At 62.3% G+C, this 27,962-nt stretch overlaps 1 protein-coding gene across 2 annotated transcripts in view; it reads right to left on the reverse strand.

Annotated features, from left to right (window-relative positions):
• Positions 1-27,962, reverse strand: part of ZC3H3 (zinc finger CCCH-type containing 3) — a 62,125-nt gene that overhangs the window by 12,707 nt on the left and 21,456 nt on the right. For both annotated transcript variants that reach the window (XM_065903575.1, XM_065903576.1), the window contains exons 4-5: positions 23,409-23,562; positions 3,408-3,592 (exon numbers count right to left, since the gene is read on the reverse strand). In XM_065903575.1, coding sequence (XP_065759647.1) covers positions 3,408-3,592; positions 23,409-23,562 — 339 coding nt within the window. The remainder of the gene's footprint in view (positions 1-3,407; positions 3,593-23,408; positions 23,563-27,962) is intronic.

Below are 27,962 nucleotides of genomic sequence, written 5' to 3' on the forward strand. Positions count from 1 at the left end.
TAGGGACCTGAGGCGATGACAAAGCATTCCTGGTTTAAAAAGGGACGTCCCCAAGCTGCCCGGCCTGGAGGCGGCCCTGGGGCAGGCCTGGGCAGGCGGCCCCCTCGCCACCTGGAGGGCCCTCCCCCAGCTCACCACAGGGAGCCCAGCGCCACCCCCAGACACGCGCCGGCTGAGCACTCTGGGCAGCACCCGCACTGCGCCGCTGGGGCGCTCCTCCGAGCCCCAGTTTCCTCTGGTTAGAAGGCGGCTCCAGAGCTGTACAGCGGAACCCCTGGGAGGGAGGCTGCTCCTGCGGGGGTCCAGGCCCAGGGGGCCAAATTACAGGGTTGAATGGGGGGACACGACATGGAAAGGAGAGGGGTGCCCAGAGCTGAGGGGCCGGCAGGGAGGGGTCTTGGGGCGGCTCCAGGCCGTACTGGACTCTGGTTTCCAGGCAGAGGACACCTATCGTCCAGTGGCAGCGGAGGTCAGTCCAGACGGCACGTGGTGGCCCCCACCTGCTAGCCCGAGGGTGACAGTACAATCTGATAGCAGTCAGTGAGCGCGGCTTCCTGGCCATCACGCAGGCTGCCACCCAGGCTGCCAGTGATGCTGGGGCAGCACCTGCCCCCCAGGGACATCGTCATCAGAGTCCGTTGTCAGACCAGACCCAGGCCTGGCCTCTGGTGGGTGCTTAGGTTCAGGCCTCTTTCCACAGTGGCTCTTAAAAAAATGTCAGTGTAGGCCTCAGTAGGAATTTTTACAGGAACAGGAGGAGGCACCTTTGCAAATGCTTTGCAGTGTTAAAACATGCACATAAAGTAGCTGGCTTGAGAGGCGCTGATACGCTCAGCTGGAAACCCTGGCAACCTCGGGGCAGGGGGGCTGAGCCTTCTGCAGAACTCGCGCTTCCTAGGGGTCTTCCCGAAATAGAGCAGCAAGGCTGCCCCACCCCCTCCCACCCAGGCAGCGGCTCACCGCCCCAGCTGAGGGCCCTGGGGTCCGAGCGCACAGAGGGGCAAGCACTGCCAGCTCCCACAGCCCCCGCCCGCCCATGATGCCCTGGAACACGCCACCCTGGGGAAGAGGCGTCCAGGAGAGGCAGAGGTCGCAGGGCAGGGCCTTGGATGCGCAGGGGCAGACTGACCAACCAGTGAGACCCTCTCTCATATGCAGCTCTGCGTGACCCTGCAGCACCCAGAGGGGGCGACAGGTCACAGGTTACAGGTGAGGTGCAGAGACCCCCCGCCTGCCCAGGGCCCGAAGTGGAAGGCTGGTGGCAGAGAGACTGCCCCCCGCAGCCTACGCCTGGGGCCTGAGGCTCAGAACAAACCTGGGAGCCAGCCCCGCAGCTGGGGCAGGCGGACTGGGGTCTGCTCTACTGCAGGGCCTCGCAGGCTCTTAGGGCTGACAAGTCCTTCAAGGCGAAAGCCTGTGGGGAGGAGGCCCCGGGCTGGGTCCTGCAGGCAGGCAGACTTAAGACCAGGGGGAAGTGCTTGGCTCCAGGGTTCTGGGGAAGTGAGGTGTGCCTGCTAGAAGGCCCTGCCCCTGGAGCTGAGAGACGGGCAGGGCACGGCTCTTCCCCACAAGGCCTGGGATGGTGGGCACCCCGACAGGGCTGAGGCTGTGCTGAGAGGCCTGCAGCCAGGAGAGAGGGATGGAGCCCCCACGCCCCACAAGGAGAGCTGCACTTTCTTGCTGAAGTCACAGTTCCGTCGACACCAGAGGAGAAAATTTATTTCTTTAATTATTACTCATCTAAGTGAGCTGCTAGTCTGTGGGCATTCCCACAGCTGGGAGCAATCCACCCTCCTTACAGCCAGGAGCTGGCCACCGGATGTTGGTCCAGGCAGCTGGTGCTATGCTGGCCGGCCTCGTGCCCCCAGGACAGGCTGCCCTGTGGTCTGTGCACCAAGCCCCATCTCCCTGCCCCCACGCTGAGGTGGGGGACTGCCCCAGCTGACTGGTCAGCAGAGCGTGAGCAGCGGCGGCCTGTGGGGGCAGGTGGGCAGGGAGGTGGCTGGGGGGCCGGGGAGAAGGATGGGGAAGGCCAGGACCACCGCCCCCCCCCGCCCGCCCCGCAGCTCTGCAGGGGAGGTGGGTTCTGCGGAGCTCAGCATGCAGCGTGGCAACTCCCCAGAGAGAAGCATGCTGCCAGCCCTGGTGGAGGGGCCCCCGGGTGAGGGGGATGCGCCCCCGCACTCCGAAGGCGGCCCCCTCCAGCCCTGACCATGCCCCAAGGCGGCAGCGACCACAGACTCAGGCCCCGCACCCGGCGGATGGCCCTGGCAGGGCTGCTGGACTGTGAGGGGGCAAACCCGTGTCTTCCTCCCACTGGCGGGTGCCCTGGGGGTCGGAGCAGCCCAGCTCACGGTGGCCCCCACAGCCCACCAGTCAATTTGGGATCGGCCTCACATGCAGCCCAGGATTCCATGAGAGCCACAGCGGCCAGCGCCCAGCGCCCAGCCCGAGGGGGCAGAGAGCAGGGCCCACAGAGAGGCCTGGTCGCTCCACAGCCCTCGTGGGCTCGTGTGGAAGGGCCCCACAAACACTGCCTGGCTGGGGCAGCCCTGTATGGGCCCCAGGTTCAGGGAGGACAGAGGGGGCGTCTGAGACCCCTGCCCTCTGAGAAACCCAGAGCTGTATGTGGGGCCCACAGACCACGTGCACCCGGCGAAGGCAGCAGAGGGGGCCTGCACCTGCGGCGCCCCCGGGCAAGCTTCTGAGGCCGGGCAGAGGGCGGGGGCAGGCCCACAGACAGCCCAACTCCTAGAGGGGGAGGATGCGCAGGGGAGCAGAGCCCCCAGCCCCCTGCGCCTGTCCTGGGGGGCCCGGTGCACCCAACCTGGCAGAGAGGAGCTTCCAGGGCGCCCTCCACTGTCTCCTGTGCCAGCCGGCCCCACGCCCCACCTACTTCCTGAGCTGGGCTTTTTCTCCCTTCTGCCCCTCTAGGGGGGGTCAAGTTAAGGACTGGGGGTAGCTGGGCTTGTACAATCCCCACAGCCCCTGCAAACCCCACGTTTTTTTTTGACAGAAAAGGAAAGGAATAAAATTGGACTGAAACCAAAATACTTTTCTAGTTAATTTGTACAATAAGCGAATCTGAAGCATTTCCTTCCCTGAGGCCTGTCTCCCCAGGCTGCGGGGATGCCCGCACCTCTGGGCACGGTTGGGAGGCGTTGCCAATGTGATCAGGCGCCACGGCCCCAGGTGCTCACATGGGCTGTGTTTACCATACCTGACTCATCTCCTTTGTCCCCAAGCAAAACACGGAAAATCAGAGGCGGCTCAGCCAAGCGCGAGTTGGGTGCAGCCGGCGTGCCCTGGGGGCCTCCCTGCCGCTGCCGCCTTGGCAGGGGCAGTTCCAGGATGCTGTCGGGGTGCCCTCACAAGAGCACAGGCACAGCACCCCCCCAGGGCCTCACCTGTGCGCAGCAGGGGCCTGCCACCCCCGTCCCCACCGGGCCGGCTGTAGGTCTTGGAGAGCTTGTTGGCCGACACCTTGTAGAGGACGCCTCCGATGCAGCGGTAGCCTCTGCTCCGCCACCGAGGGGAGCCAGTCTGGGTTCTCCCACCCGCAGCTGGACGCAGGGTGTTCAGTGCCAGGGACCTGCAGAGACAGGAAGGCCCGTCAGCTCAGCCCTGGGGCGGTCAGAAGACCTCTGTCCCCCACTGTCCGCGGGCCCAGGAGGTGGCACCCTCAACCCCACCTCTGAGGCTGGGGCGCCTTTGTGAGGGGAAAGCGCTCAGTGCCAGCACTAAGGCGGCCCTGGCGGGTCACCGGTGTCCGGAACACCTCCTGGATGCCGCCCCGTGCTGCACCCTGAATCTGGGACAGCGGTGTTGTGCGGTCAGCAAGGTCTTCTGCCTACCCTCCGCTCCTCTGTCCTCTGCACAGAGCGCCTGGCATCTCAACCAAGAAGGGACAGCCTCATGGAACCCCCCAACCCAGAGAAGTGATCTGGGGCAAGACTGGAGTCCCCTCAAGGTCAAGGGCTGGTAAAGGCCTGGGCCGCCTGTGGGGCCAATCCAAGGGCAGATGGGTCAGAAGTCCCCCACAGAGCCCCTGGCCACAGCAGGAAGGGAGGGCCACCCCCCCCCCGCCAAAACCCCCGACTCAGGTCCCACAGAGGTGGGCCTGCAGCTGCCCAGGAGCTGCCACATGGGAGGGGTTCGGGACTCCAGAGCTACTTGACCTTGACCTTCCACGTGTCTTAGCAGAAACCTGCTTATGCAAATTGAGCTCAGTTATCTCTGAGCTCAGGGCACGTCTGGGCTGCTGGCAGAGCTGGGCAGGGGAGCGCCCATCCAAGAGTGTCACGTCTGCCGTGGCAGGCGGGGCATGAGGAGGGCAGTCAGCGGCAGGCAGGGCCATCAGCGGCAGGCAGGGCCACCAGCCGCAGCTCTGGGCTGTCCGGGGGTCCTGGGCTCCCCAGCGCCTCCTGCTCCTCAGCAGGAGGAGGAATCCTGAATCCTCTTCCCCAGGAGCCTATGAACCCCAGCTCCACTGGAGTAGCAGAACACGCTCTTCTGGCAACCCTGGGAGGACACGGCGGGGAAGCCCTGACCTGGGTCTGCAGTGCAGAGCTTGCCCCACAGGTGGCCCACAGCTGGCCTGACTCCCCACCTGCCAAACAGCCAGGCGAGCCAGGACCTGAAGCTGCAGTGTCAGGAGGGAAGCGCCGAGCAGGCCTCTAGAAAGCACTTAACCCAGTTTCCCTTAATTAAAACTCAAGTTCACAAACACCAATCTTGGAGGGATCGACCCCCACCAAGGTCCTTGACAGCCCTGCCCACCCTGGCTGCGCCAGAGGGGCTCCTGCTGCCCACTCCCTGGTCCAGCCAAGCACTGGGGAGGCAGCCAGACCCCAGGCCCTCCCCAGACCCCAGAACCCAGGTCTCGAGCCTTGGGCTCAGGGCATCTGCATGCCCAGCAGGCCCCTGGGCTCCTCCAAGGCAGACAGGGGCTGAGGAGGGGCGGGGCTGGGGGGGGTCCCGCTCTCACTGAAGAAGCCCATCAGCCTTGGGAGCTCTGGAGCCCCTGCAGGAGTCCTGGACATCGCCCAATGGTGCAGCCTGGCCTGAGCCCTAACCCCCACGGTGAGTGGAGCCAAACCAGTGGTCCCCACAGCCCCCAGCTCAAGGCCAAGAGTCGCCCGCAGTACCAGCCCTGCGCTGCCCAGAGCCCTCAGGGGCCTCCCACCCACAAGGCAGCTGCCCTCTGTCAACGTGCCCTGGGCAGGGGGGCAGCGTGGGGGGTCACCATCAGGGCACCACCCCCAGCGCCCCCCCAATGGTCTGTGCTCCCAGATGCCAGGATGCACTTGCTGGAACATGGCCCTCTCAGCCATCCTCGCCTCGCTGGGGCACCCTCTCCCCCAGCGCTGGCCCCCATGAAACATGAGACACAGGCAGAACAATGCGAGACAGCGGGGCGAGGAAGCAGGGCCACGGATGCCCCGAGACCAGCCCTCCAGGGGGTGAGGAAGCGCCCTACTTGGGCACACGCTCCAGGCTAAGGCTGGACAGGACACCACCCCCAGAGGCAGCCACGCAGGCGAAGCTATGGATCCCAGCAGCACAGGGCGGCCCAGCCCTGGCAGGCCCAGCGGGTGGAGGCTGGAGGGCCTGGGAATGACTATTCTTACAGATGAACATGACCAACCAACCTGGCCCCTTTTCTAGAGAGAAGACCGTGCTCCTGGGCTCTGCTGCGGGCCTCGGGATGGGGCGGGGGCGTAGCAGCCGGCCAGTGCTCACACCCGTGCTCACACCTGTGCCTGAGGACCCACATGCCCAGGTGCAGGGCTGCGGCAAGGTGGGAGCCTGGGAGCCAGGTTGGGAGGAGCCGCGTCCCCAGGATGGCAGCCTGGGGCTGCAGGGGGGAGGTGGGAGCCCCCAGAACTTGGGGAGGGCCCTGCACCCACGGGCCCCAGCCCAGCCGGCAGCCGCACAGCCCCCTCTGACTGCCTTTGCCCACTGGGCCCGCTGACTCTGGGCCTGCGGCCGGCAAACGCCGGGGCAGGCGGGGACTGGAACACTGGGCTGGGGTGCTCGCCCCAAACGCCTCGTAGTTTTTCACTGCTGTGGGTGTCACGGCACTCCAGTAAATTGTTACCCTAATGGAAAGGACAGCCTTTGGAAACGAGCTGTATTGAGAAGAGGGGATAAAATTAATGAGATAATAGCAGGGCCAAGGACCCAGGGAGCGCTCCTGCCCTCGCGGCAAGGGCCTGTAATTCCTTTTCTACAACAGGAGCCTCAGACCTAAAGCCTTCTCCCATCCGTCCGGCAGGCCCACGCCGCCAGGAAATTTCATTAACGCTGGAAAATAGGAAAGGTATTAAGCGTGGATAATGAAGGCCAGGGAGGGAACCATGCCTTAAGATAGTCCTCTTTCTCGCCTTTGTAATGGGAGGCATGAACTTTCCCTTCAAATCCATTTCTAATCCATTTGAAATACTACAGCAAATTATCTTTCCTTCAGCCCGAAAGCGGCCAGCCAATTTACTCCGAATAGAAGTGACAATGCCCCAGGATTTATCACCATAACCTTGACTACACAGGGGTGAGGGCTGGGCTTCTCCTGGGCGCCCCCCCCCCCCACCGAGGGGGCACCACGAAGGACAGGGCGGGTGGGAGATAACATTTTAAATGAAAAGAGCTGGTAACGGGGAGAAAGACACACACACCGCAAAAGTAGGTTTAAAAAGAAACGCGATCCACATATCCGCTGCCCGGGGAGCAGCTGAAATGTTCCAGGCCCAAGGCCGTCCAGGGGCTCTGCCCTCAAAGGCCCCCTCAGCTGCTGTGCCCAAGAGGCACAGGGACAGTCCCAGGGAAGCAGGACCCTGAGAGCCAGGGCATCAGTCTGGGCAGGACAGGAAGGCTCCCCCAAGAGCCGGGACGACTGTGGCACATCCTCTGATGGGTCTGCAGGCCGCCCCCCTCCCCAGCAGCACCGAGCCCACCCTGGAGGGTGCCCCCCCAGCAGCACCGAGCCCACCCTGCAGGGTGCCCCCCCAGCAGCACCGAGTCCACCCTGCCAGAGTCCCCCTGGGCTCCCTGCACACTCCCCCTGGCCACTGCCCAAGCAGGCTGGTGCAGGCCCAATACTGCATACAGGGCACTTGCTGCGGTCTGCTTCTTGAGCTGCACGGCTGAGACGGGCCCACCCAGGCATCCTCGCTAGTGGCCTGGCAGCCTGGGGCACAGGTGTGCACCCAAAGAGCCGCAGGTAGACGGGCTCCCAAACACGCCTGCACACCGAGCACACGTAGCTTGCCCTCCCACTGACAAGACCTGATGCACAGTGAGTGAGCGCACCCCAGGCCCTGGGCCGGGGACAGGCAGCCTGTGGATTGTGTCGCCTGAAGGCCGCAGAGTGGCTCCCCCTGAGCATGCAGGGAGGTGGGGGCAGAAAGCTGACCTGACCCTGGACACTCTGGAAATGGCCCCAGCCCCCAGAACGCCCAGGGCAGGGTAAGCTGCACCCTGAAGCTGTGGCCACCTCCGGCCCTGACATGGGCCCTGCCTCGCTGCTGTTGCCCGGCCGGGACCACAGGAGCACAAGGGAGCGGAAGGGGCCTGGCTCCAGCAGACCCAGGGCTGAGGGTGCCACAGCCTCTCAGCGCCCAGTCGTAAGGCAGCCTGACGAGGGTGGGCCCTGTGCACCCAGAGAGGGTGGGGAGCCCCTTGGGACAAGGCCAGGGCCAGGCCAAGGGGCCCACACCTGGACAGGAAGATGCTGATGGAACTAAGGGCTGCTTTCCCACAGAAAGGCCTCTCAGCACAGAGGCGTCTTGCTGGCGCATTCTTCCTGGTCCCCACAGTCTGCGTCCCCTGGCTCCTCCTGGAGACCCTCATCTCTCTGGGGACCACAGGCCCAGACCCCAGTCACCAAGGACCCTGCCTCCCTGAGCCAGCCTCCATTCTCACCCCAGAGGCAGTCTGGGGCCCTGCCCTCACTAAGACTCCCCGGCGGGGTCCCCACCGCACTCTGTCCCATCAGTTCATCTGAAAACCTCGCATCGGATCTGGCTCCCGTCACTCCACGCCCCTAGCAGCACTCCCTGTTCTGCTGCGGGCCCTTACCACCGCTCCCACCGCCTGCCGTCCATCCCTGCACGGGGCCTCTGCATGTGCTGGGCCTCTGCCATCACCTGAGTCCTGCCCTAACCCCAAGCTTGGACTACGGGGCCTTGGGAAGCCTCCCTTGACCCTATACAGGGTCCAGTCACACCTGGGAGCAAGCACCTGGGGTAGGGGCTCCAGAGGCTTGTGTAGGGTAAGCGCACACCAAGAAGAAGGCTTGGAGACCACCCGAGTCTCCCACCCTGGGGTCTGCCGGGGTGCCGGTAAGAGAAACAAGGGGAGATCTTGGTGGGCGGGAGCCGGGACGTGTGGGCACCCACACCAGGAGAAGCCTTTGGATCAGCACAGCGGGCCAGGAGGTGGGCAGCCTGCAGGGAGCAGAGAAAACAAGCGGGGAAGCAGTTTTCAGGACGTGGAGTGGGTTCCGCGCAGCTTGAGCAAGCGAGGAGTGCGCCGTCAGCAGAAGGGCGCCGGGGGCGGCCGCACAGCGAATCCCAAGTAGGTCAGGCTTGGCGCCGCCACCGTGACGGCTGCAAACTGCTTAAGCGGGCTTTCCACAGAAACGCTGACACCCGGCGCCCCACAGGCCGGGCCGGCCAGCACGCAGGCAGCCAGTCCCACGGGTGCTGACAGAACACGCTAGGGACAAGGGCCCAGGCGGGGCAGCGGGGCAGGAGGGCCAGGAACTCAGCGGGCAGGCGGACGGACGGACAGCGCGGGTCTGGGGGTGACTGGGGCCACCTGGCCTCCTAGGACCCTCCTCCCGAGCGTGCCCACCTGCCCTCTGAGCTCCAGCCACCTTGCAGCAGGGCAGGCGGTGGCTGGGCTTCCCAGGACGCACCTGCTCGCAGTAGCTGGGGCTATGGTCCAGGTGGGAGCTGAGACCTGAGGGCCCTGGTGGGTCACAGCAAGGACAGGACGGCACCCAAGAGGGCTGGCGGCCCAGGGCTCAGGCTGAGTGCTTGTGGGGGGAAACTAGGGGTGGGGTGCAGGACACACCTGGAGGCCCTGCTCCTTCCCCAAGGACCACTGCTCCGTCTCTCCCCAGCCACTAGCAGAAATGACTCGGGGGCGCCCTGACCAGCCGCACCGGGAGGTGGGGGAACAATAACTGCCGCCCCCAGGGTGAGCACGGCAGCTGCTCTAAGGAGCCAGGGCTGTTTTATGTGCTCACATCTATTCAATCGGTATTTCGATCAATGGATGCATTACAAGCTTTCCCTTTAAGAGCCTAATAAACAACAAGATAGAAAGTAAAATTCTCCATAAAATGACACTTTTAAAAATCCATTTTAGCTGAAGCTATTGGTGTTTTGTGTGTTAGCTGCAAAAAGCAGGTATCGCTGGGCCTTAGGAGCCCCCCTCCGAGTGCAGAGCTCAGCAAGCCAGGCCCAGGATTGGCCGGCTCAGCCGCCCCGATCCTCGTTCCCCAGTGTTATCCTGTAGGCCGGGCGGTGGCTCAGGCCCCGGGCCTGACACTGGGGCGGCGGGGAGGGCCTGGCCCTGCTGCAGCCGCCCCTCCAGCGCCACTCACTCCAGCCATCCTCCTCCTCTCTCTCTGGCCCACTGATACCCCAGCCCCAGCCTGCTGTGCATGTGAAATCCAGTCTGCCCATCCCTGTCCTCTCCCCACACGGGCAAGAGGGGAGGGAAGGAGGCTGGGGCAGCAGAGCCTGTGCCCCGAGTCCTCTGGGAGGGACTCAGCAAGTCGAGGCCCCACCTGGCTCACTGGCTCCCAGAGAACACCCCAGGGTCACCTCCTGGGGCTCCCTCCTCCACTCTGGGCCTGCCCGTCAGCCCCACTGCCCACACACCCCCCTCACTGCAACCCCTCCTCTGTGCCCTGGTGTCCATGGCTCAAACCCCATCACCAGGGGCGTGGGGGCCAGCCCAGAGTGCACCCTGCCACCACACCCCCAAGAGCCCCGGCAGCTGCCACCGGTCGCTGTCCTCTCAGCAGGACAGGTCTCGCCAAGGCCCCGATCAAAAGCCTGGCTGCCTGGCCTCTGGCAGCAGAGGGCTGCACGCCTTCGCAAGGCCTCCCATCACGTCCTGCTGGTGACCTCGCTTGGGGTCTCTGCCCTCACCCTCCTTGGGAGCACTGCTGGCCGGCCCTTCCCAGGACACCGCTCACAGCCCCTCCCTTACTGAGCCCCGAGCAGGGCCTACTGCTCACAGTGGGAGGGCTCTGGCCACCTGGGCCCCACGCTGTCTCTCCAGCTCCCCCTGCCACCAGGCGGGCCCGTCACCGGCCCCAGGACCCAGGGCCACTGTCCGCCTAGCTTGAGCCTCCCTGTCCCTGCAGCTGCAGCCCCTCTTCACCTCTGGATCTCACACCAGTTGCCCATGCCCCTCTGGGGAGCCCTAGAACACTCATGCTCGCGGGTACATCATGAAGGGGCCCCAGCACCTGGACACGGCTGAGCAGAAAACACCAGAGGGCGGCCCAAGCCAGGGACACGTGACATAGTGGAAACGTTACAAGACCCCAGACGCCACAAGCCCCGGCCATCAGTGACCCTCGTGTCACAGCTACCTAAAGATATTCAGGAAGAGGGGAGATGGGGGAGGCAGGGGACCCACCCCACAGGCCCCAGCAGGAGGCCTCCTCTTAGAATCCTGTGAGCACAGCACAGCTCCCGGGAGAAGCTGTGGTGGGAGCGTAGACCCCAGGCACAGGCCCCTGAGCTCAGCGTAAAAGCTCTGCAAAAACCAACTACAAGTGAAGCACTCCCACCGAAGCTGCCAGGCCGCCAGTGGGACCAGCTGGACCACCAGGAAAAGCCGAACAAGCACCGCAGGCAACGCTGTGGCAGGCGGCCAGTGGGGAAGGCTGAGACTGAGCCAGTGTTCCCACGGCTCACCTGAGGAATGCGGGGGGCGGGGGGGGGGGGGGGTAAGGATGCACGGCCCAGCAAGGGCAGTCTATGGCTCTGCACTCCCAGGGGCGGGGGGTTCAGCTCAGTAAACGTTTTGCTGTCAGGAGACCAAGGAACCTTGACCGCCCCCCCCCCACCTCAGATCACAAGTAAAAGTTAACTCATAAGGGATCGCAGACTTAATATAAACACTGAAATAGCCAAGCTTCCAGAAGAAAATGTGACCTTGGCAAACAGTTCTCCAACAGGACGACACTCATAAAAGAAGACTGATGAACTAGACAGCACTGAAGACAAGCCCCACTGTAAGAGGATCTCTGACACAGGAGTGTAGCCATCATATGTAAAGAATACTAACAAATCAATAGAAAGACCAACTAACACAAACGTGGGTGAAAGACTGCACGGGGCACTGCACACTACCTCACGCGTGCAGCCTAGGGTGGCCTGGGGTAGCTGTCCCCCCAGCCACCCGCTGCCCAGCATCCATCTGCCCACTGAGGTTGCAGCTCCACGGTGGGGCGGAGGGCGGGAGTCCTCGGCACTTGGCAACATGCTCCACAGGACAGAGCAGCAGAGACAAGAAAGGCCCGGACGCCCACCGAGAGCACAGTGAGCGCAGCGTGGGCACACCTGGAGAGGAGCAGGACAAGCTGGCTCCGACTGCTGTCAAGCGCCCGGTTTCCCCACAGTCCTGGAGGCTGGCAGCCCGGATCAAGGCGCCAGCCAGGTTAGCTCCCGTCACAGCCTCTCCTCCTGGCCTGCAGAGGGCCTATGAGCGCTCACAGGGCCTCTCCCCAGGGTGACTGCAGAGCAAGCCCTGTCATTTCTTCCTCCTCATAGAAAGACACCAATTCTATCAGATCAGGGCCCCACCCTAATGACCTCATTCAGCCTTAATCACTTCTCATCTCCCAAAAGCCACAGTGGGATTCAGGCTTCAGTCTATGAGTCTGTTTGGATAACAAATGGCAAGCAAAGGGAGTTACACAAAACAGCACCTATTATACGAACCTACTTATATGAAGTTCAAAAGTTTCGAGACAGAGATTTTCCAGACAGAGAGGGACCACAGGGTAGGTGGGGATGTATGGGGGGAGCACCCTGCAGGGGGTAGGTAACGGGCACACCCTGTGGTAGACACACAAGATAAAAATCCACAGAACTGACTACTGAAAATACAAACAAATCACCCGTTTTGCCTATGGAAATCGAATGTCTGGTCAGAAAGCCAAGTTCAGGAACAAGATTTTACAAAGTAAAGGTGACATTTTCAAATAATGTGGAAAAGTCTAAATGTTTGATAAATGTTCTGAAGACAACCAGATAAGCATTAAACAAAATTAAATTTGACCTTTAACCTCACACCAAGTCTCCAAATAAATTCCAGGTAGATTAAGAACAGCACTAGAAGAGAATACCTGAGCTCATGTTATCACGGGACAACGAAAGCAGTTCTAAGCAAATCAGTGTCTTAAGAGACTGACAGATCTAAGAACACAGAAAACGTATAAGTTTCATTAAAAATCCTCACGAACAAAAGGCAAAACAGAAATTGAGGAAAAATGTGTACTCTGCCAAAAGGGTGCCCCCCCCCAAGTATTTAGATTCTTGAAAACCTGTACGAAACAGGCCAGTGGCAAATGGACAGTGTACCAAAAAAACCCCGCTGAACTTAACGAAGAGCATGAATACAACTGACATTAAAGGAGTTACCTGGTGGTCTAGTGGTTACGGTCTGGCTCTTTCACCACCATGGCGGGTGTTCAACCCCTGCTGGGGGAACTGTGATCCCACAGGCCACGTGGCGTGGCAGCAACGAAAACAACCAAAGTCTGAATGAACACTGGATTGCAATCTCTTCTAGAAGATAGGCAAAAAGTTTGGCAGGGGCAGCTAACACCTGGAAGGACAGAAGACGCACACCATCGTGGCAGAAGGTGCGCACCTGACTCTTCCTACAGCCCAGGAGCCGAGGCCCGACCTGGATGGACCAACCTCAGCGGCGGACAGAAGACCGCCACCGAGCGGAGCAGCCCCTTGCTGCGGCACAAGTGCAGACTAGGGCAGCCGCCGGGGAGACCGGCCTCGCGGCTACAGTCCAGCATCCACCGCGGAGGCGCGGTTCAGGCCGCATCCACCTCCACTGCCAGCCCTGGGAGGCTTCCAGAAGGCTTCCCGGGGAGGCAGAACCCTGGGCGAAGCCTTCTGCGGGAGCGGGAGGTGGCGGCAGTGCAGTCCGCGCAGGGTCTCACACGGCAGAGTCCTTGCCAGCACCTGGGGCACCTATCGGCGGACGACTGTCCAGGTGCAAATCACTTGGCCCACTCCCCCTTCCAAAAAAAGTAAAAAAAAAAAAAGAAAAGCACTTGGCCCCCACGACCCCCACTAGGGAGAGGGGCGGGTTGGAGGGAGCCCTGGAGGGCAGGGGGGCAAAGCCCACCCTTCCAGCACCCAAGCCCGGCAGGGAGGGGCGCTGCAGCAGGCAGGCCGCGCCCCAAAGCAAACCCCGCCCCGGGCACGCCCACCGGGCCCCCATCGGGCAGGCGGGCAGGGTCGGGCGCAGCCCCGCCCCGCCCCGCCCCCAGAGGGGCCCCGCCAAGTGACAGAGCCCGGCCATAATTTATGGTCCCCCGCCTATGCTTTATGGCTTTCTTAATTCGGCTCCTGCTACTATTAATGTAGTTAATGCTGAGATTATATCTATTTTCTGGTGTCAGGCGGTGATTTATTCAAGCCATTTTTCCGGTGGAGGCTCCCACGCTGTTAAATCAAGCGCCTTGCCAATTAAGTGCTGACTTGGGAAGTGGACGCAATCTTAACAGACATCTAACCGCAAATTAAACCGGGGCTCCTTACTCTGGGGAGTGGGCGGAGCAGCCACAAAAACCTTGCTGACTTCGAGGAAAGTCAGAGAAAAATAAACCAGCTCGCTCGCCGGCTGCCCTGACTCCAGGAGACTGCTGGGCAGGCTCGCAGCAGCCGGGATCAGGGTCCTGCCCGGCCGGGAGCGCGAAGCGAGGGTGACCGGGGGAGGGCAGTAGTCGCTGGACCTGCCCCAACACACAGAGGCTCTGCACTCGCAGCCCCTCTCACCTGGAGAAAACGCTGATGGGCGTCTGCCTCAGCAGATGCTGGGTGGAGCCCTAAACAGCAAGGGGTGACTGAGGGGTTACCGAAGGCCCCAGTCTGAGGACCCGCAGGGCACACGGTGGTGGAGCTGGGGGCAAGCACGGGGTGGGGGGGGGGGGAGTGGGAGGCTAACTGGAGCTCTGCAGGGGGAGCACGTACCCAGCCCATCAGAGGGTGCCCATGCCCGCTGGGAGCTGCCTGCCCAGAGCGCCTGAGAGCCGCACACAGGGCCCTGGGGACAGGCGGCCTGAGGCCTGGCAGGGCCTTTAGGGCATGGTCCACAGCACAGTGAGCCCCCACACCCCACAGCCAATGCAGGGAGCCCATTTTCCTGTCCAGGGAAACCCCTAGAACAGTGCCTTCCCTCACCCATCTCCAGAGGCCCTGGCCCAGCCCTGAGAGGGAAACTGTGTTTTGGGGTACGACCAGGCTGGAAGTTGATATATGCAAAGAGTTAAATGTGGTATTGATTATCTGAACGATACTTTACTACCACCTCTAAAACCAAGATAAAAGTGGTGTTTAAAACGATGTTTGATTGTGTAAGGCACCCAGGAACCACTGGGTGACAAGGACGTTTTATTTCTTCCTGTCAGGAGCAGTATTTTCAGCTTCCCTGATCCTCATCTCCAGGGACCCCCCGGGGCACCGACACAGAATGTGAGGGCCTGGTGCAACGTGTGGCTGGGGCCTGGGTACGACTGAGGGAAGCCCCATGGGGCTCCACGGGGAGGGGCCTCGAGGGACACTCCCAGCATCCTTCCAACAGTCCTGCTGTCTGCAGAGCAAAGCTTCCCTCGGGCAAACGCGGGGGTTCCCTCTAGGTTTACCCTGAAGCACCCTGGCCCGATCCAACCCTGTCTCCGTGAGACGTGTCGCCAAGCACGTGGGGTGGCCACGCGGTGGCCAGTCACACAGGGCCCTGCAGGGGCCAGGGCTGGCCAGGGCAACACGCTGCCTGCCCGACCCTTTTCTACTGCCGGTCTGAAGGCTGCCGGGCAGGCCCTGGACACTTGAGCCAGCTCCCAAAAAGCAGAGACGCCAGCTGCACATCCACAATTAAGACACACTGCGCTATGGATGGCCTGGTGTCCAACTGGGGGGGGGGGCAGGCAGGGGGTCCGCGCGCAGCAAGGATGAGGGTGGCCTGGGGCAGTGCTGCCCCGCCAGGCTGCAGGACAGAGGCTCAAGGGTCACCGCCAGAGCTACCAGGGACGCGGGCACCCTCCTCACCTCCCTGCTCCGGGCACCCGCACGCAGCCGAGGCACCAGGGGGCAGGACAGAGGGAGGGGTACACATGTCTGTGCGTGGAGAAAAGGGACAGAAAGTGAGAAAGCCACCGATGTGAGGAGGCAGCGACAGACAAGCAGGACAGACAGACTGAAGAAAGAAGGCCAAAGGCTAGAGGGCCTGTGAGTCACACACAGACGAGAGGCCAGCAGGGCAGGTGGGCACCTGGGGGGCTGCAGATGACAGAGACCGTCCCACAGGCGAGGGGCCTGTGGCAGAGCCTGGGCGGGGGGCAGAACGCAGGCCACCCCGGGGGCTGCCATGCCCGACCAGCCCTGACCCCAGCCTTCCACAGCAGCTCCTGCCGACCAACATGGCCTCAGGGACACCAGCCCAGGGAGACACCCTGGCCCACAGGCTCTGGGCCAGCTCGCCATGGGCCTGGAGAGGGAAGGGCCCAGTGCCACGTGCCGCAATTCCAGTCTAAGATGCAGAAAAGGGGGTCCAGTGTGTGCCACTTCCCACACCGCCCACAAACGGAACCCAGGTGCCACCTGTCATACAGTCTAGCCATAAGCACTGTGGCAACAATGCCCGTGACCCGGGCCCATGCCAGCAGTCCCATAGCCAAGGAGGAAGGGGGACACGGAGCAGCCTCGGGGGCAACTGTCACAGCGCTGTTTGGACACCAAGGAGGGTGGACCACAGGCACGGACAGAGCCCCACACTGGTGCCTCCACACCCATCAGTGTCTGCCCAGAGCTGGCCAAGGAGGACAACCCAGCTTCGCCCCTGCCCAGGGGCCGCATGGCACCGGTGGCCCCGCCGAGCACACCCTCTCCTCAGGGCGCTGGGCCCTCGGTGCTGGGCCCCCACAGTGTTGGCCACTGCCCCCGACCTCACACGGCCCACCCTGGAGCTGCCCGCACTGGGAAGGATGGGGACAGACCGGGCCCAGATGACCAGCTGGTCTGGTTTGAAGCCAAGGCAGCCCTGGGAGGGGGCTCCACGTGCCAGCCCACCCAGGATGGCGCACTCATAGAGCGTGGACAGAAGAGGGAAGATGGCAGCCGGCCTCGGCCCGGGCCCCTCAGGGTCCTGCGTCCCAGGCCTGGCCTGCCAGGCAGGGGCTGGGCTCTAACAAGGCCAAACAAGGCTCCCTCTGGACCAGGTTCTGGAGGGACAGTGGGCATCCCACAGCGCCCCAGCCCCTGTGCCCGCAGGGACAGCTGTGGCCTAGCAAGGCTGGTCCCTCGCCTCCCCCAAACTACCGAGGGGGCAAGGAGCCAAGGCCGCAGGCCCTCCCAAGCCCCGCTGAGAAGGCAGACAGGCTTCAGGCCTCAGGGCTGCCGACAGCCAAAAGGCCTGCTGGACTCAAGAGAAAGGAATAAACCACCTAGGCGCGCTCTGAAGCTACTTCCAAATTAAGAGTTGCATCCTTGCTGTCAGGCCCCCGCCAGCAGTTTCTGTGGCACCTCCCATGCAGAAACGCACCTCAGCCCATCTATTAGAATGATGGAGGCAAAGGGACCCACAACCACACTCCTTCCTTAATGAGCAGCCAAAGGGATCGGTAAGCATAATTCCAGAGGCCAGTAATATTTTATATAATCGCCGAGCAGTTTAAATTGAAAACCCCCAACTGAATCAATATTTACTGCATTGAAACGAAATGAATAGTAATAAGTCACTAAGCTCTCTGTCCTGTTTCATAAAATAAAAAATTATAAAAATGAGCACAGGCACAGGGAGGCCATCACATTAACTTTTACAGCACTCGGGGAGCCGTAACCGCCTGTTCTCATAAAATAAAATCCTAAAAAACCTGCCAGAGGAGACCTGCTTCAGCATCACACAGGGAGGCAGGAGAGGAGGGGATGGGGGTCACCTCAGGGCCTGGCCTGACCCCTGCCAGTCCCACCGAGTCCCCAAGAAGGCCCAGAGGAGGCACCCCAACCCCTCTGAAGCTCAGCACCAAGAGCTCTGGTCTCGCACCCCCTCCCCGCCCCTGCCATCACCCACGGGCTGAACTTCCTGCTCTGATTTCTTTCCTCTCTTCAAATCCCACCCGGGGTGCTCTTGGCGGCTCCCGCAGGCACTGGAGAGCCTGTTGTTTGAGCATACAGGCGTCTGTGGCGAGGGCGGAGGCCGGGCTCCAGCACAAAGGTGCTGTGAGAGGCAGACGATGCCGCAGAGCGCCGCCAGGCCAGGCAAGAGCCCCCGAGAGCCCCTGAGACCTCACGCTGAACGGGGCATAAGCCCCTAGCCGGCCAAGAGCGCTGGCAGACCCACCCCAGGCTCCAAGGCGGGAAGAGCTGGGCACAGAGCCCTACACAAGTGGATGGGTCCCGGGGCTCAGGAGCAGGAGGCACAGCAGCCATTAAAAACGGACACGGGCCGTGAGCATGAAAGACAGAGGAGACAGAAAGAGCCTCAAGTGTCTGTGCGTAAGTGTTCAACACCCCTGGTGACCAGGAAACTGCAGATTAAAGCACCAGAGAGCCACACACACATTGAGAGCACGCCCGTGATGGGAACACACGGGACTCTGACCCGGGAAGGCCTGCAAGGAGGGTGCACACCCCTGCCCAGACCCCTCGACACGCTCCCATCACCCGTCAGCACTGTCGAGAGACCACCCCCCCCCTCCGCCGCCCATGTGGGCTGAGAACCACCGGGAGCCACTGGGCTCCCAGGAGTTGGGCCCACAGAGGGAAAGTCCCAGGTGAGCCTGGAAGCTTCTGCTGTGTGGGCGAAGGAGGCTCGGTGAGGGGCGGTGCCATGTGGAGGGAGCCAGGGCAGCCCCTAGGGGCCTCCACAGGCCAGTGAAGACAGCAAATGGATGGTCAGAACGGAGCAAATGGCAACAGATCGAGTAAGGACCTCTAGTCCACGCAAATGCAGCAAACAGCAACAGATCAAGTAAGGACCTCGAGTCCACACAGACGGAGCAAACAGTAACAGCTCACAGCCTGTCAAGTAAGGACCTCGAGAAGGACGTACAGGGTGGTGGGAAGGAGGGGCGGCAGCTCCCTGCAGGATGCTGTGCCCCCGGGGCAGGAGGCATGGAGGTTGCGGGAGCACGGAGGCCCAACAGGGACAGGCCGTTCACACAGCCAGGCACAACAAACACCCCGAGGGACCTACAGGGCTCCTGCTGAATGGCGAGCTGCGTCTCCTCATGCAGGGGACTCAGGCTCGCGTCCCCACAGAGGGGGCGGAGCAGAGGGGACAGCGCAGCAGATGGAGCGGGGTGCGCAGAATCAGGGCGCCCAGGCAAAGAACACACTGTGGTTCCACACACCATCACTGCAACTCTTCCGTGCTTCTGTGTAGCTGAGAATGCAGTCATCCACAACACTGCATGCTAGAAACTGACGAGGAAAGGGACCAAGAGTGAGCCCAGGAGCCCATGGGACTGCCTGCCACCCCGCCCTGCCCACCGGCCCAGCCCTGCCCTGCCTCCTGCCACACCCCTCTCCCCAACAGCCCCTGGCACACAGCTCCCCTGGGGTGGACAGGGGTCAGCCGCAACAAGGTACTGTCCCCAACATGCTGACATAAAGCAGCCACTCAGGGCATGAGCCACAGAGCAGGGCTGCAGCCCAGAGGTGACCGTCTGGACAGAGCTGTGCCTGGTCCCCTCCACGCAGTGCAGCCAGGCCTGGCGGAGACCCCGGGCGGCAGTCACGCCTGGGTGGCACCCAACACAGTCGGTCCGCCACTGGGCCACAGCTTCCAGACAAGCAGGGGCCTGACACAGGGCAGGCCCCCCACAAGCACCTGGGGACTGAGTGGACCAGAGGAAAGCATGAACTGACTGCTCTTCCCGAGGCCCAGGGGCAGCACGGCGTCACCAGGGCCACCTGCCTGGGGACCAGACCCTGTGCCTGCTCTGCTTGGCCAGGCCTGAGCTGCGGCACTGACAACCCAGGAAGGAGAATGCTCAGCCAAGAATCACGTGCAAACACCCGCCTAAGTGGAAGGCCTGTCTACAGAGGGAACAGCCCGTGGGGGCTGCGGCAGGCCCTGCAGAGAGTGGGGGCCCCTCCTGTCCCATTCAAACACCCCAAGGAAGTGCTCTCACCCACGTCTCACACACCAGGTGAGGGGTGGCCCCGGCCGGTTCCCTGACCTCAGACGTCCAGCTCCACACCAAGGAGTAAACGTCTGTGTGAGCCGCCCAGCACCCTGGTGAGGCGGGTGGGGGGAGGCTGGGCGGGGCAAGGGGGCTGCCTGCCCCCTCAGAAGGGCGGATAAGGGGACGGTATGGAGCCACAGCCCCTGCAGGGACGCTGCCCATCCTTGCAACGAGTGTCACTTTGGAGAAGCGCTTTAGAGTCTTCAAAGTCGCAGCCAAAACCTCGTCAAACCACCTGAGATTACTTAAGATTTACTGCACAGACACAAAAATAAAATAAAAGAGGGCAGCGCGGCGAGCAGCAGGCCCGGTGACAGCACCATTTGTAGTCGGGACAGCGTGGCCTACAGACTCGGCTGCTTAAGCACAGCGGCTTCTGTTTATTCCGCACTTTCCCATCAGATGAATTCGGAGAAAAAACAAGTGACAGGCTGTTTAGGGACATAAGTCATACCTCAGCTTCAGTTCAGATTCATGAACTTGCTAGAAGCCAGCGAGGGCATGGCAAATCCACAAATCTTAGAACAAAAAAATTAAGCCCTCTCTCAGCGTGAGCCTCAGCTCCGGGGCGCACTCCGTGAGCCCCTCTGGAGCAATCAACCAGCCTGGGCCCGCAGGGCCAGTCACCGCGGCCCCCACAGCCAGGTGGCCTCCAACTGGGGCGTCTGCCGGCCTGGACTGCAGCATGGAACAGCACCAAGGACTCCACCCAACTCCGGCCAGCGTCACTCCCAGGAGGGGCAGATGCCCCACCCTGTGTCCCACCTGCTCGGGCCTCCACACACTCTCCTAGCCAGGGCAGCCGGGGGCTTTCGACGGGACGACGGACACATATCTAGGGACCCTGGTGGGCAGTGCCCGGGACAGGGTGGCGTGCGTCCAGGAGCTGCTGTTCAGGGGCTTCCTACCTTCCATCTGCCCCAATGGGATGAGGGCTGACCGGCAGACGGACCTGATGGGCTAACGGCCCTACTTCCAGCGGACTGCCGTCTCAGGTGTTTCTGGAGTCAGAGCCTCACCACAGCAGCACCAGAACCTCCTCCACCTCCAGAGCAGACAACAGGGGGCGGGCGGGGACCCCAGCCTCCTGCTGCGAATGTGGGCTACCAGGTGGGCCTCAGCCCCCCACACGTGAGGCCAAAACTGACCGGGGCTCAGAGTAGGTAGGTTTCCATCCAAATCAGGGGGCAAAATGCAAAGCCACCTTGTGAGGCAGACGTGCTCCCTGGTGCCCGGGATAGCGCTAACAGTGGTAGCCACGCCGGCACGTGGCTCAGGCCACAGTGAGGCTCACAGGCCTCCAGGGGGTAGAAGGATGCTGCCATCTCTGTCTCTTCCTGGATACCAGGAGTCAGGTCTGGGGACACCTACCCCGCTGGCTCCCGCGGGGCTGCCACCCCCCCTAGGATGGGCGGGGGGGCTGAGAGCAGGCTCAGCTTTCGGAGGCCACAGGCCCTCCTGAGACCTTGGGATGGCAGGTCCTGTGCGCCAGCCCGCTGCAGGCACCCTCTCTCCCTGGGCACCAACCCGTAGCCCAAGAAAAGCCTTTGGTCCCTGGGCTCAGCCCGGCGCCTGGTGGACAGCCCCGCTTTGGGGTAACTCAGCAGCCAGGAGCCCATCCTGGCCTCAGCCCAGTCGCCAGCCCAACTCCTCACGCCAGGGAGAGCTGCGGAAGCTGCCACTGCAGGACAGAGGTCAGGGCCAAGGCCAGCAGGCCCTGGGACCTCTCCACTTCCTACTGACCACGCACAGGCAGCCCCAACTCTGAGGAACTGAAGGAACAGGGTGGGCAGGCATCAGGGTGGCCACCAGCCCTGGGGACAGGCCCGTCCCACTGCCTCGACAAGCTGAGCCGGGTGCAAGCAGCTGACGGCGGGAGGAGTAGTGGCGGGTGGCAACTCTGCCAAGGAGGAGGCCACACCAGGGCACAGGAACCCATCCACTGGCAGCCACACTGCCCGGGCCTCCCGGCCGCTCAGCTCCCCCACCCCCAGACGATGTCCGGGGGCCTCCCAGGCGCCTAGTGGGGGTCAGACAGGCCTTCAGGGAGGCGGCCCCTGAGCAGGCCCCACAGTCGCCCTCAGCTAACACGCGGCTTGGCCGCACCTCTGCACGGGGCTGCTGGGAGCTGGGGCAGCTGCAGCCACCAAGCACGGCCAGGGCTGCGGGGCGGCGACCCACCCTCCCCACCAGGCCCTGACCACCTTCACAGAACGCAGCGCTTGAGGCAAGCAGTGGCCGAGAGGGGCTGGCGGCCGGGCTGGGTGGGCCTGTCCCAGCGGCCCGTGCTGCGCACCCGACCCCTCCACCTGCCCACACAGTAGCCCCGCAGCCCCCAGAGCTGAAGCGGAGGCACAGCCCAGGCCCTGCTGCTGACCGGGCCATCCTCCACCTGGGGGGCTGGGTGATCGGCTGATCGGTGATCGGCTGGAACCAAGGCGGCGGCTGCCTCAGGGGTGCTCCCGGCCACCCCCTCCTCAGGAACCCTGCCCCTTAAGCCTGGTGCTCATTTCTGGTCAGTGACCCCATCATGGCCTGGCACGCTCAGCACTCAACACTGGCCCAGCTGGATCCACACCGGGGCTCCCATGGCCCCAGGAGCCAGAAGGAGAGGCCCGTTGGCGCCTCCTGACAAAGGTCACGCGGCCCCAGCAGAGGTGGAGTCAGGCCTGGGCTGCCAAGGCGGCCGGACGCCGACTGCAGGAGGGGGAAGCAGGAGCAGGAATCAATAAATCTGAACCTCATTCACGATGATCTGGGGCTCTTATTAAGTAAATTAATTTAAGTTAATTTAGCTCGATCATGACTCCCGATCACAGTGATTTAGTGAGGGGGAAATTGCATTAGGAAAGGCCATGCTCACCAGATAGGAGAACGGAAGAAAATTAGACCCACTTAGCACTGTGAATTAATATGGAAATAGAAGGTGTAAATTTAACCTTATCGAGAGAGTGAAAATTATCTTCATAAATTTGTAGAAATAGCCCCCAAGATGCTTATAAATCTATTTAAAACAAAAATATTACAAAAAGTGCAGTAAAATTAATTTAAAATATACTTCTAGCTATCGCCTCCAGAAAAGTCAGCAGCAAGGCCAAGTTTCGTGTGGCCTATCGGGAGGGAGGAGGGTGGTGGGCACTGCTGACCACCTGGGCAGGCTGACCTCCTGGCAGACCTATCGTGGGCCAGCAGGTCCCCAGCGCCTCTCCCATGGCCACAGGGCCGGGCAGTCATTGTCCAGAGGGTAGGGGTCCTGAGGGTGCTGGCAGGAGGGTCCCTGCTCAGGGCAACAGCTGCTCTGCCCCATGGTCAGCCCCAGTGCACCCAGCTAGACGCTGACAGCGATCCCTCAGAGGGGCAGAGGGCAGAGGGGAGGATTCCCACCTACTCGAGCTGTCACCCCCTCCCCCGCCTCACTGAAGGAAGGGGCCACACCCCATCTTCTGCAGCCCTCCTGCTTCTGGGCCCCTGGCACCAGGAAAGAGCATGGGGCCGCCCACCCTGCACACGCCCTCAGCCATAGGCCGCCCGGAGTGAGGTCACAGCCCTCGGCGGGCAGGAGGATCCTGGTGCCAGCAGCTGGAGCAGGCTGCAGCCTCACCTCCCACCCCTGACGATCGCCGTAAGGACAGAGAGCTGGCCCAGCCTCTCTCACCAGAAGCTTCTCCCTGAGGGACACCCAGTGTGCTGTGGCCTCAACAGTCCAGGCCGTGGCTGCTCCCAGACCACTCCCGGTGGCTTGCTGATAACAGGACAGGGAGCGTGAGTCTGCACGAGTGCGTGGCACACACAGGTTGGCCACATGACTTGTGCAGAAATTGCTGGGTAGAAAAATGAGCGCATTCCCCTGCCAACAACTACAGACCAAGCTCTAGAGGAGGTGAGCTCAGTCCCTGAGGCCCTCTGGCCTGCCCCGCCCTCTGGAGCCCACCAGGCGCAGGCCTCTTACCTGGACAGGGAGAGTCGCCGTGCCCGCCAGGAAGGCGGGGCTGGGGGACCGGAGGCGGTGCTGAGAGGCAAGATCGGGGTCTTCTTGATGATGCGGTAGCGTGTCTTGATCACTTTGCTGGTGGGAGGGAGCCGCTGGCCATGCAGGCTGGAGGCTGCAGGGAGACCCAGACACAGAGGTCAGGAGAGGCAGGGGAGCTGCCCACAGCCCTGCCCACGCCCACCCCACTCCGGGGAGCCCAGCAGCTCCTGCAGCCAGAGCCGGCGGCAGGGCAGGCCCAGCTCCTGTGTGCAGTGAGGACGGGCCGGGGGTGGGCTGCTGAGGCTGGGATGCAAGGCGCTCACCTCCCTCTCTGGCCACCCTCACCCACACCCTGCATCCACGTAGATTTATGTCCTTAATCATTTCCGTTTCCATAACATTTTGCAGAGTGATATACACCACAGCTTTCCTCCTTGCTGAAGGTTTCATGCAATTAACAGGGATCTGTTTTGCCCCAGCTCCCTCAACTTGATAGCCAGCAATTTCTCCATGGCTTCGAGGAACGAATCTAATTGCCGACTTTTGAAACGCACAGTTCTAACTGCCCAGATAATTAAAGCTAATGCAGCGCTGCCGCCCCTTGTGGCCCAGCCAGCACCCAGGCCCTCAGGCCGGGCTGCTCAGGCCCAGGTTCCCAAGGGCGCCTCTCCTGGGGCCCACTTCCACATGCCTGCACACAGGACTCTGCACACAGTCCAGCCCAGGACTCTGTCTGGAAGGGGGCCACAACCACCATCCCCGCAGCGTGCAGCTTCTGGGCAGCACAGCTGTGGGGGACGGACAGATGGGGGGCCAGGAAAACACACTGGTCTCACCACCAGAACTCCAGCACAAAGAAGGGCAAGGATCAGCTGACCCTCAGCTGAAGGCTGCCCAGGCCTGGCATGGCCTAGGAGAGGGCGCGGCCCCACAAGGCCCCATGTGCCTCGTTGCTTTACGCCAGTCCTGGCGATGCCCAGCCACCCCACTGCCCAGCGGCACAAACCAGTGCATCCTGGCCCAAACCTGCTCCCCTGGGCCCAGAACACATCATCCCAGCACCTGCAAAGCCCACAGGAAGTAGTTACTGTTCTGTGAATGATGACGGTAACACTAACCTCCCACCTCCCACCTCCCAGAGCTGGGAACAAAACAGCCTACCAAGCCACAGCCAGGCCCTCCCCTCTCAGCAATCAGCACCTCGGCCGGACCGCCTCTCCAGACCCACCCAGCCCGGTGGGCGGTGGGGTGGGGGTCTGCCCGGGCGCAGCCAGGCGCAGCCCACCCAGCAAAGCAACCACACCTGCACGGCCATCGGAACGGGCACTGTGCCTCCCGGTCCAGACGCTGGAAGGGCCCCGCCTTCCCACATGAGACGGCCAGGACACGGCAGGGACTCCTGGCCCTCCTAGGAGCCCCCACAACAGAAGAAGAAGGTGTGCAGGCTACACACACCCAACCGGGTCAGCTTACGCACGGGCTGCAAGGCCCAGGGAATGCTGAGAGCGGGGGAAGGACTGACGGCAGGGACCCACAGCCACTGCCCACCAGGGGGTCCACAGAAGCCTGGGCAAGCCGGGCCGGCACCCCGCCCCACCTGTCCCCACCTGTCTGTCTCCTAGCAAGGGCGGAAGCTCAGGAGGGGCCGTGGGGAACAAGGGGAGCTCAGCAGAAGCAGAGGATCACCTGGGGGCCCGGCCCTGCCAAGTGACCGAGCGGGCAGGCCTCCAGCCTCGGGCAGCCCCACACCACACACTGCCCAGCATGCCCCAGCAGCTGCTGCTGCTGCTGAATCACTTCAGTCGTGTCCAACTGTGCGACCCCACAGACGGCAGCCCACCAGGCTCCCCCGTCCCTGGGATTCATTCTCCAGGCAAGAACACTGGAGTGGGTTGCCATTTCCTTCTCCAATGCATGAAGGTGAAAAGTGAAAGTGAAGTCGCTCAGTCGTGTCCGACTCCTAGCGACCCCATGGACTGCAGCCTACCAGGCTCCTCTGTCCATGGGATTTTCCAGGCAAGAGTACTGGAATGGGGTGCCATTGCCTTCTCCACAGCATACCCTGGGCATCAATAAATAAATGTTTGTTGAATTGAATTTTCAAGGTCTTACAAGCAAGGAGAGCCCAACGAAAATCAATAATAGCTTGCTCCAACTATGAGCTCAGGAACATGAGAAATCCTCTAAGTTATCACCAAGCCCCATGCTGACCTCATGGCCTCCAAACCCACCCCAGCTCCCACTCCCAGAGCCTCTGACCTGGACAGACCCCTGCCTGTCCCCTCCAGCGGGCCGCCGACCCTCCGCCCCATTCTGACCCCCCACAGCGGCCACCACCCACCAGTCGAGGCTGTGACATGCACCGCAGAGCCCGGGGTGCCCTGCTCTGTGGCCCGCGGCATGGCTGTGTGGGGTGGGAAGGGGCGCTGGGCCGTGAGCAGGCCCCCCACTCCAGCCTGGCTGCTTCCATCCCACACTCCATCCCCTCTCCCAGATGCACGCCCCCTTCTCCCATCCCCTCCCTGCTCCACCAGGCACCACCTCCTTCAGGAAGCCCCCAGTCCCCATAGCCCAAGGGACTGGACTCCACATTCTGCAAAGCGCCTATTGGGACACAGCCTCTGTGCCTGGCCCTCACTTCTGCCTGTGAAGAGTACTGGTGTTCACAATATCTCTGTGCAATGCAGCCCCACTGTGAGAGCAACTTCATCATCAACTTATTGCGTTTTCCTCATCGGTGCCCCATTACCACTTTCAAAACAACAAACTAATAAAGCAGACCATCCCTCTTAAAAGGCTAATTGTCACTCTCCAGACATCTCCCCTGGCATACCCCTGTCCTCTAAATCCAAAAGGCAGGGGGGAGGGCACAGAGCCCATGCCCGGCCCCCACAGTGGGCTGTGACTCCCAGCCTGGCCCTGTAGATCCTCCCGGTCTTCCATGAGCAGTATGTGCCTGGGGGTGGATGTGCCTGACAACGGTCACAGAGAGGACCGTCCAGGGCGCCCCTGTCCAGGGCACAAGCTCAGCAGGGCGGGCAGACGGCTGGCGCGCCACCCTTGTCCTAGGCGTGGTAGGACTAGGGGCTCCTAAGACCTCACATGGCACATAGGGGCCAGAAAGCTGGGGTGGGAGGCCCAGTAGCCCCGAAGGCTGTGTGCAGACGGAGTGGCGGGCATGCTCTCCAGGAGGCAGCACGCTCCTCGCGCGGGCAAGGACCCCTGAACCCAGCACAGCCCCGCCAGGCAGCAGGCTCTCCCCTTCCTCCTGGCTGGCTGAGGTCTGTGTAGATAATCATGTTATTTAGATAGGATGTTGGTTTAATTCCCTTCATTACAGACTCCCAGGGCTGTAATTTTTTTCTCCACATGATGTATTCCCCGTGGCACATTTCACTCAAATCAAACCCTTCGCGCCTTTATTGCCAATGACGCCCGGGCACCGCGTTATCAGGCCCACACACACAGCCCTCTCCACCCCGCTGTGCAGAGGTCACTTCTAATGACTAATCGATCTCATTAGCTTCCCTAATTAAAAACTTTACTACCGCAGTGGAAGACAAACTACAAAAAAACTGCTGGCATCATATTTGAATGGGTATGAGCCCATCCATCAGCCGGGCCCTGGCCCCACGCGCCGAGCACGCGGCTGGGGGTGGGGGTGGGGGTGGGGGGGCACTGCCAGGGAGGCCGGCCACAGGGTCCGGCTGTCTGGGAACAGGGAGCACCAGCCCTCAGGGGCCCCCGCTGTCAGGGTGGCCGTCCGGCAGCACTGTCCGAAGCAACCCGGCCTCCGGCTGACCCCAGTCCCCACTCCACCTCAACGAGCACCACAGACAGCAGAGCCACACAGCCCTCACTCTGTGTCACTGCGGCATGGGGTTGAGAAGGGGTTCAAGTTTTTAATGGAGCTTCAAAGAGTGAGAACTAGGAGGAAATGAGCTGATTTCACGACTGTTTAATGAGAGAAGAGGAGCTGGAACCGGAGCTCCTCTGAGCAGAGACTGCCTGGGGCTGCCGATAGGAGCAGGAGACGGCGGGACAAGCCCCCGACAGCCCAGTGGCCATTGGCCCCCACGCCACCCAGCGGTCCAGTCAGCTCCAGACATCCCAATGGAGGCAGGGTGAACGCCATCAGGAAAGGCAGGGCGGAGATGGCGAGGCTGATCTGGGACCTCGAGGAGCATGGACCAGAGGCCTGTCCCAGACTTGCCTGATCAGGCCCCAGGCCCCGCGGCCCGTCGTGCATCTGCTTCCAAGTTCACACAGGCATTGGGGCCTCTGGAATGGGCAGAGTGAGCAACAGGCCGTGGGGGAGGCCCGAGGCAGCAGACAGTCACGGCTGGGCTTCCCACACGGTCCAGGGGTATCACCCCAGCACCTGAGGGCCAGCAGAGCGAGGAGACAGCTCAGAGCCACAGGGGAAGGCTGAGCCAGAGAACACGGACGCCGCCAGCCCTCCCGCCCGGCGGGGTACAGGACAGGACAGTTGGGCGACAGCCAGCGCCTGGCGTCCAGGCGGGGGATTCTCCA

This window comes from Muntiacus reevesi, chromosome 12 (assembly GCF_963930625.1).
Source record: "Muntiacus reevesi chromosome 12, mMunRee1.1, whole genome shotgun sequence".
Lineage (NCBI taxonomy): Eukaryota > Metazoa > Chordata > Mammalia > Artiodactyla > Cervidae > Muntiacus > Muntiacus reevesi.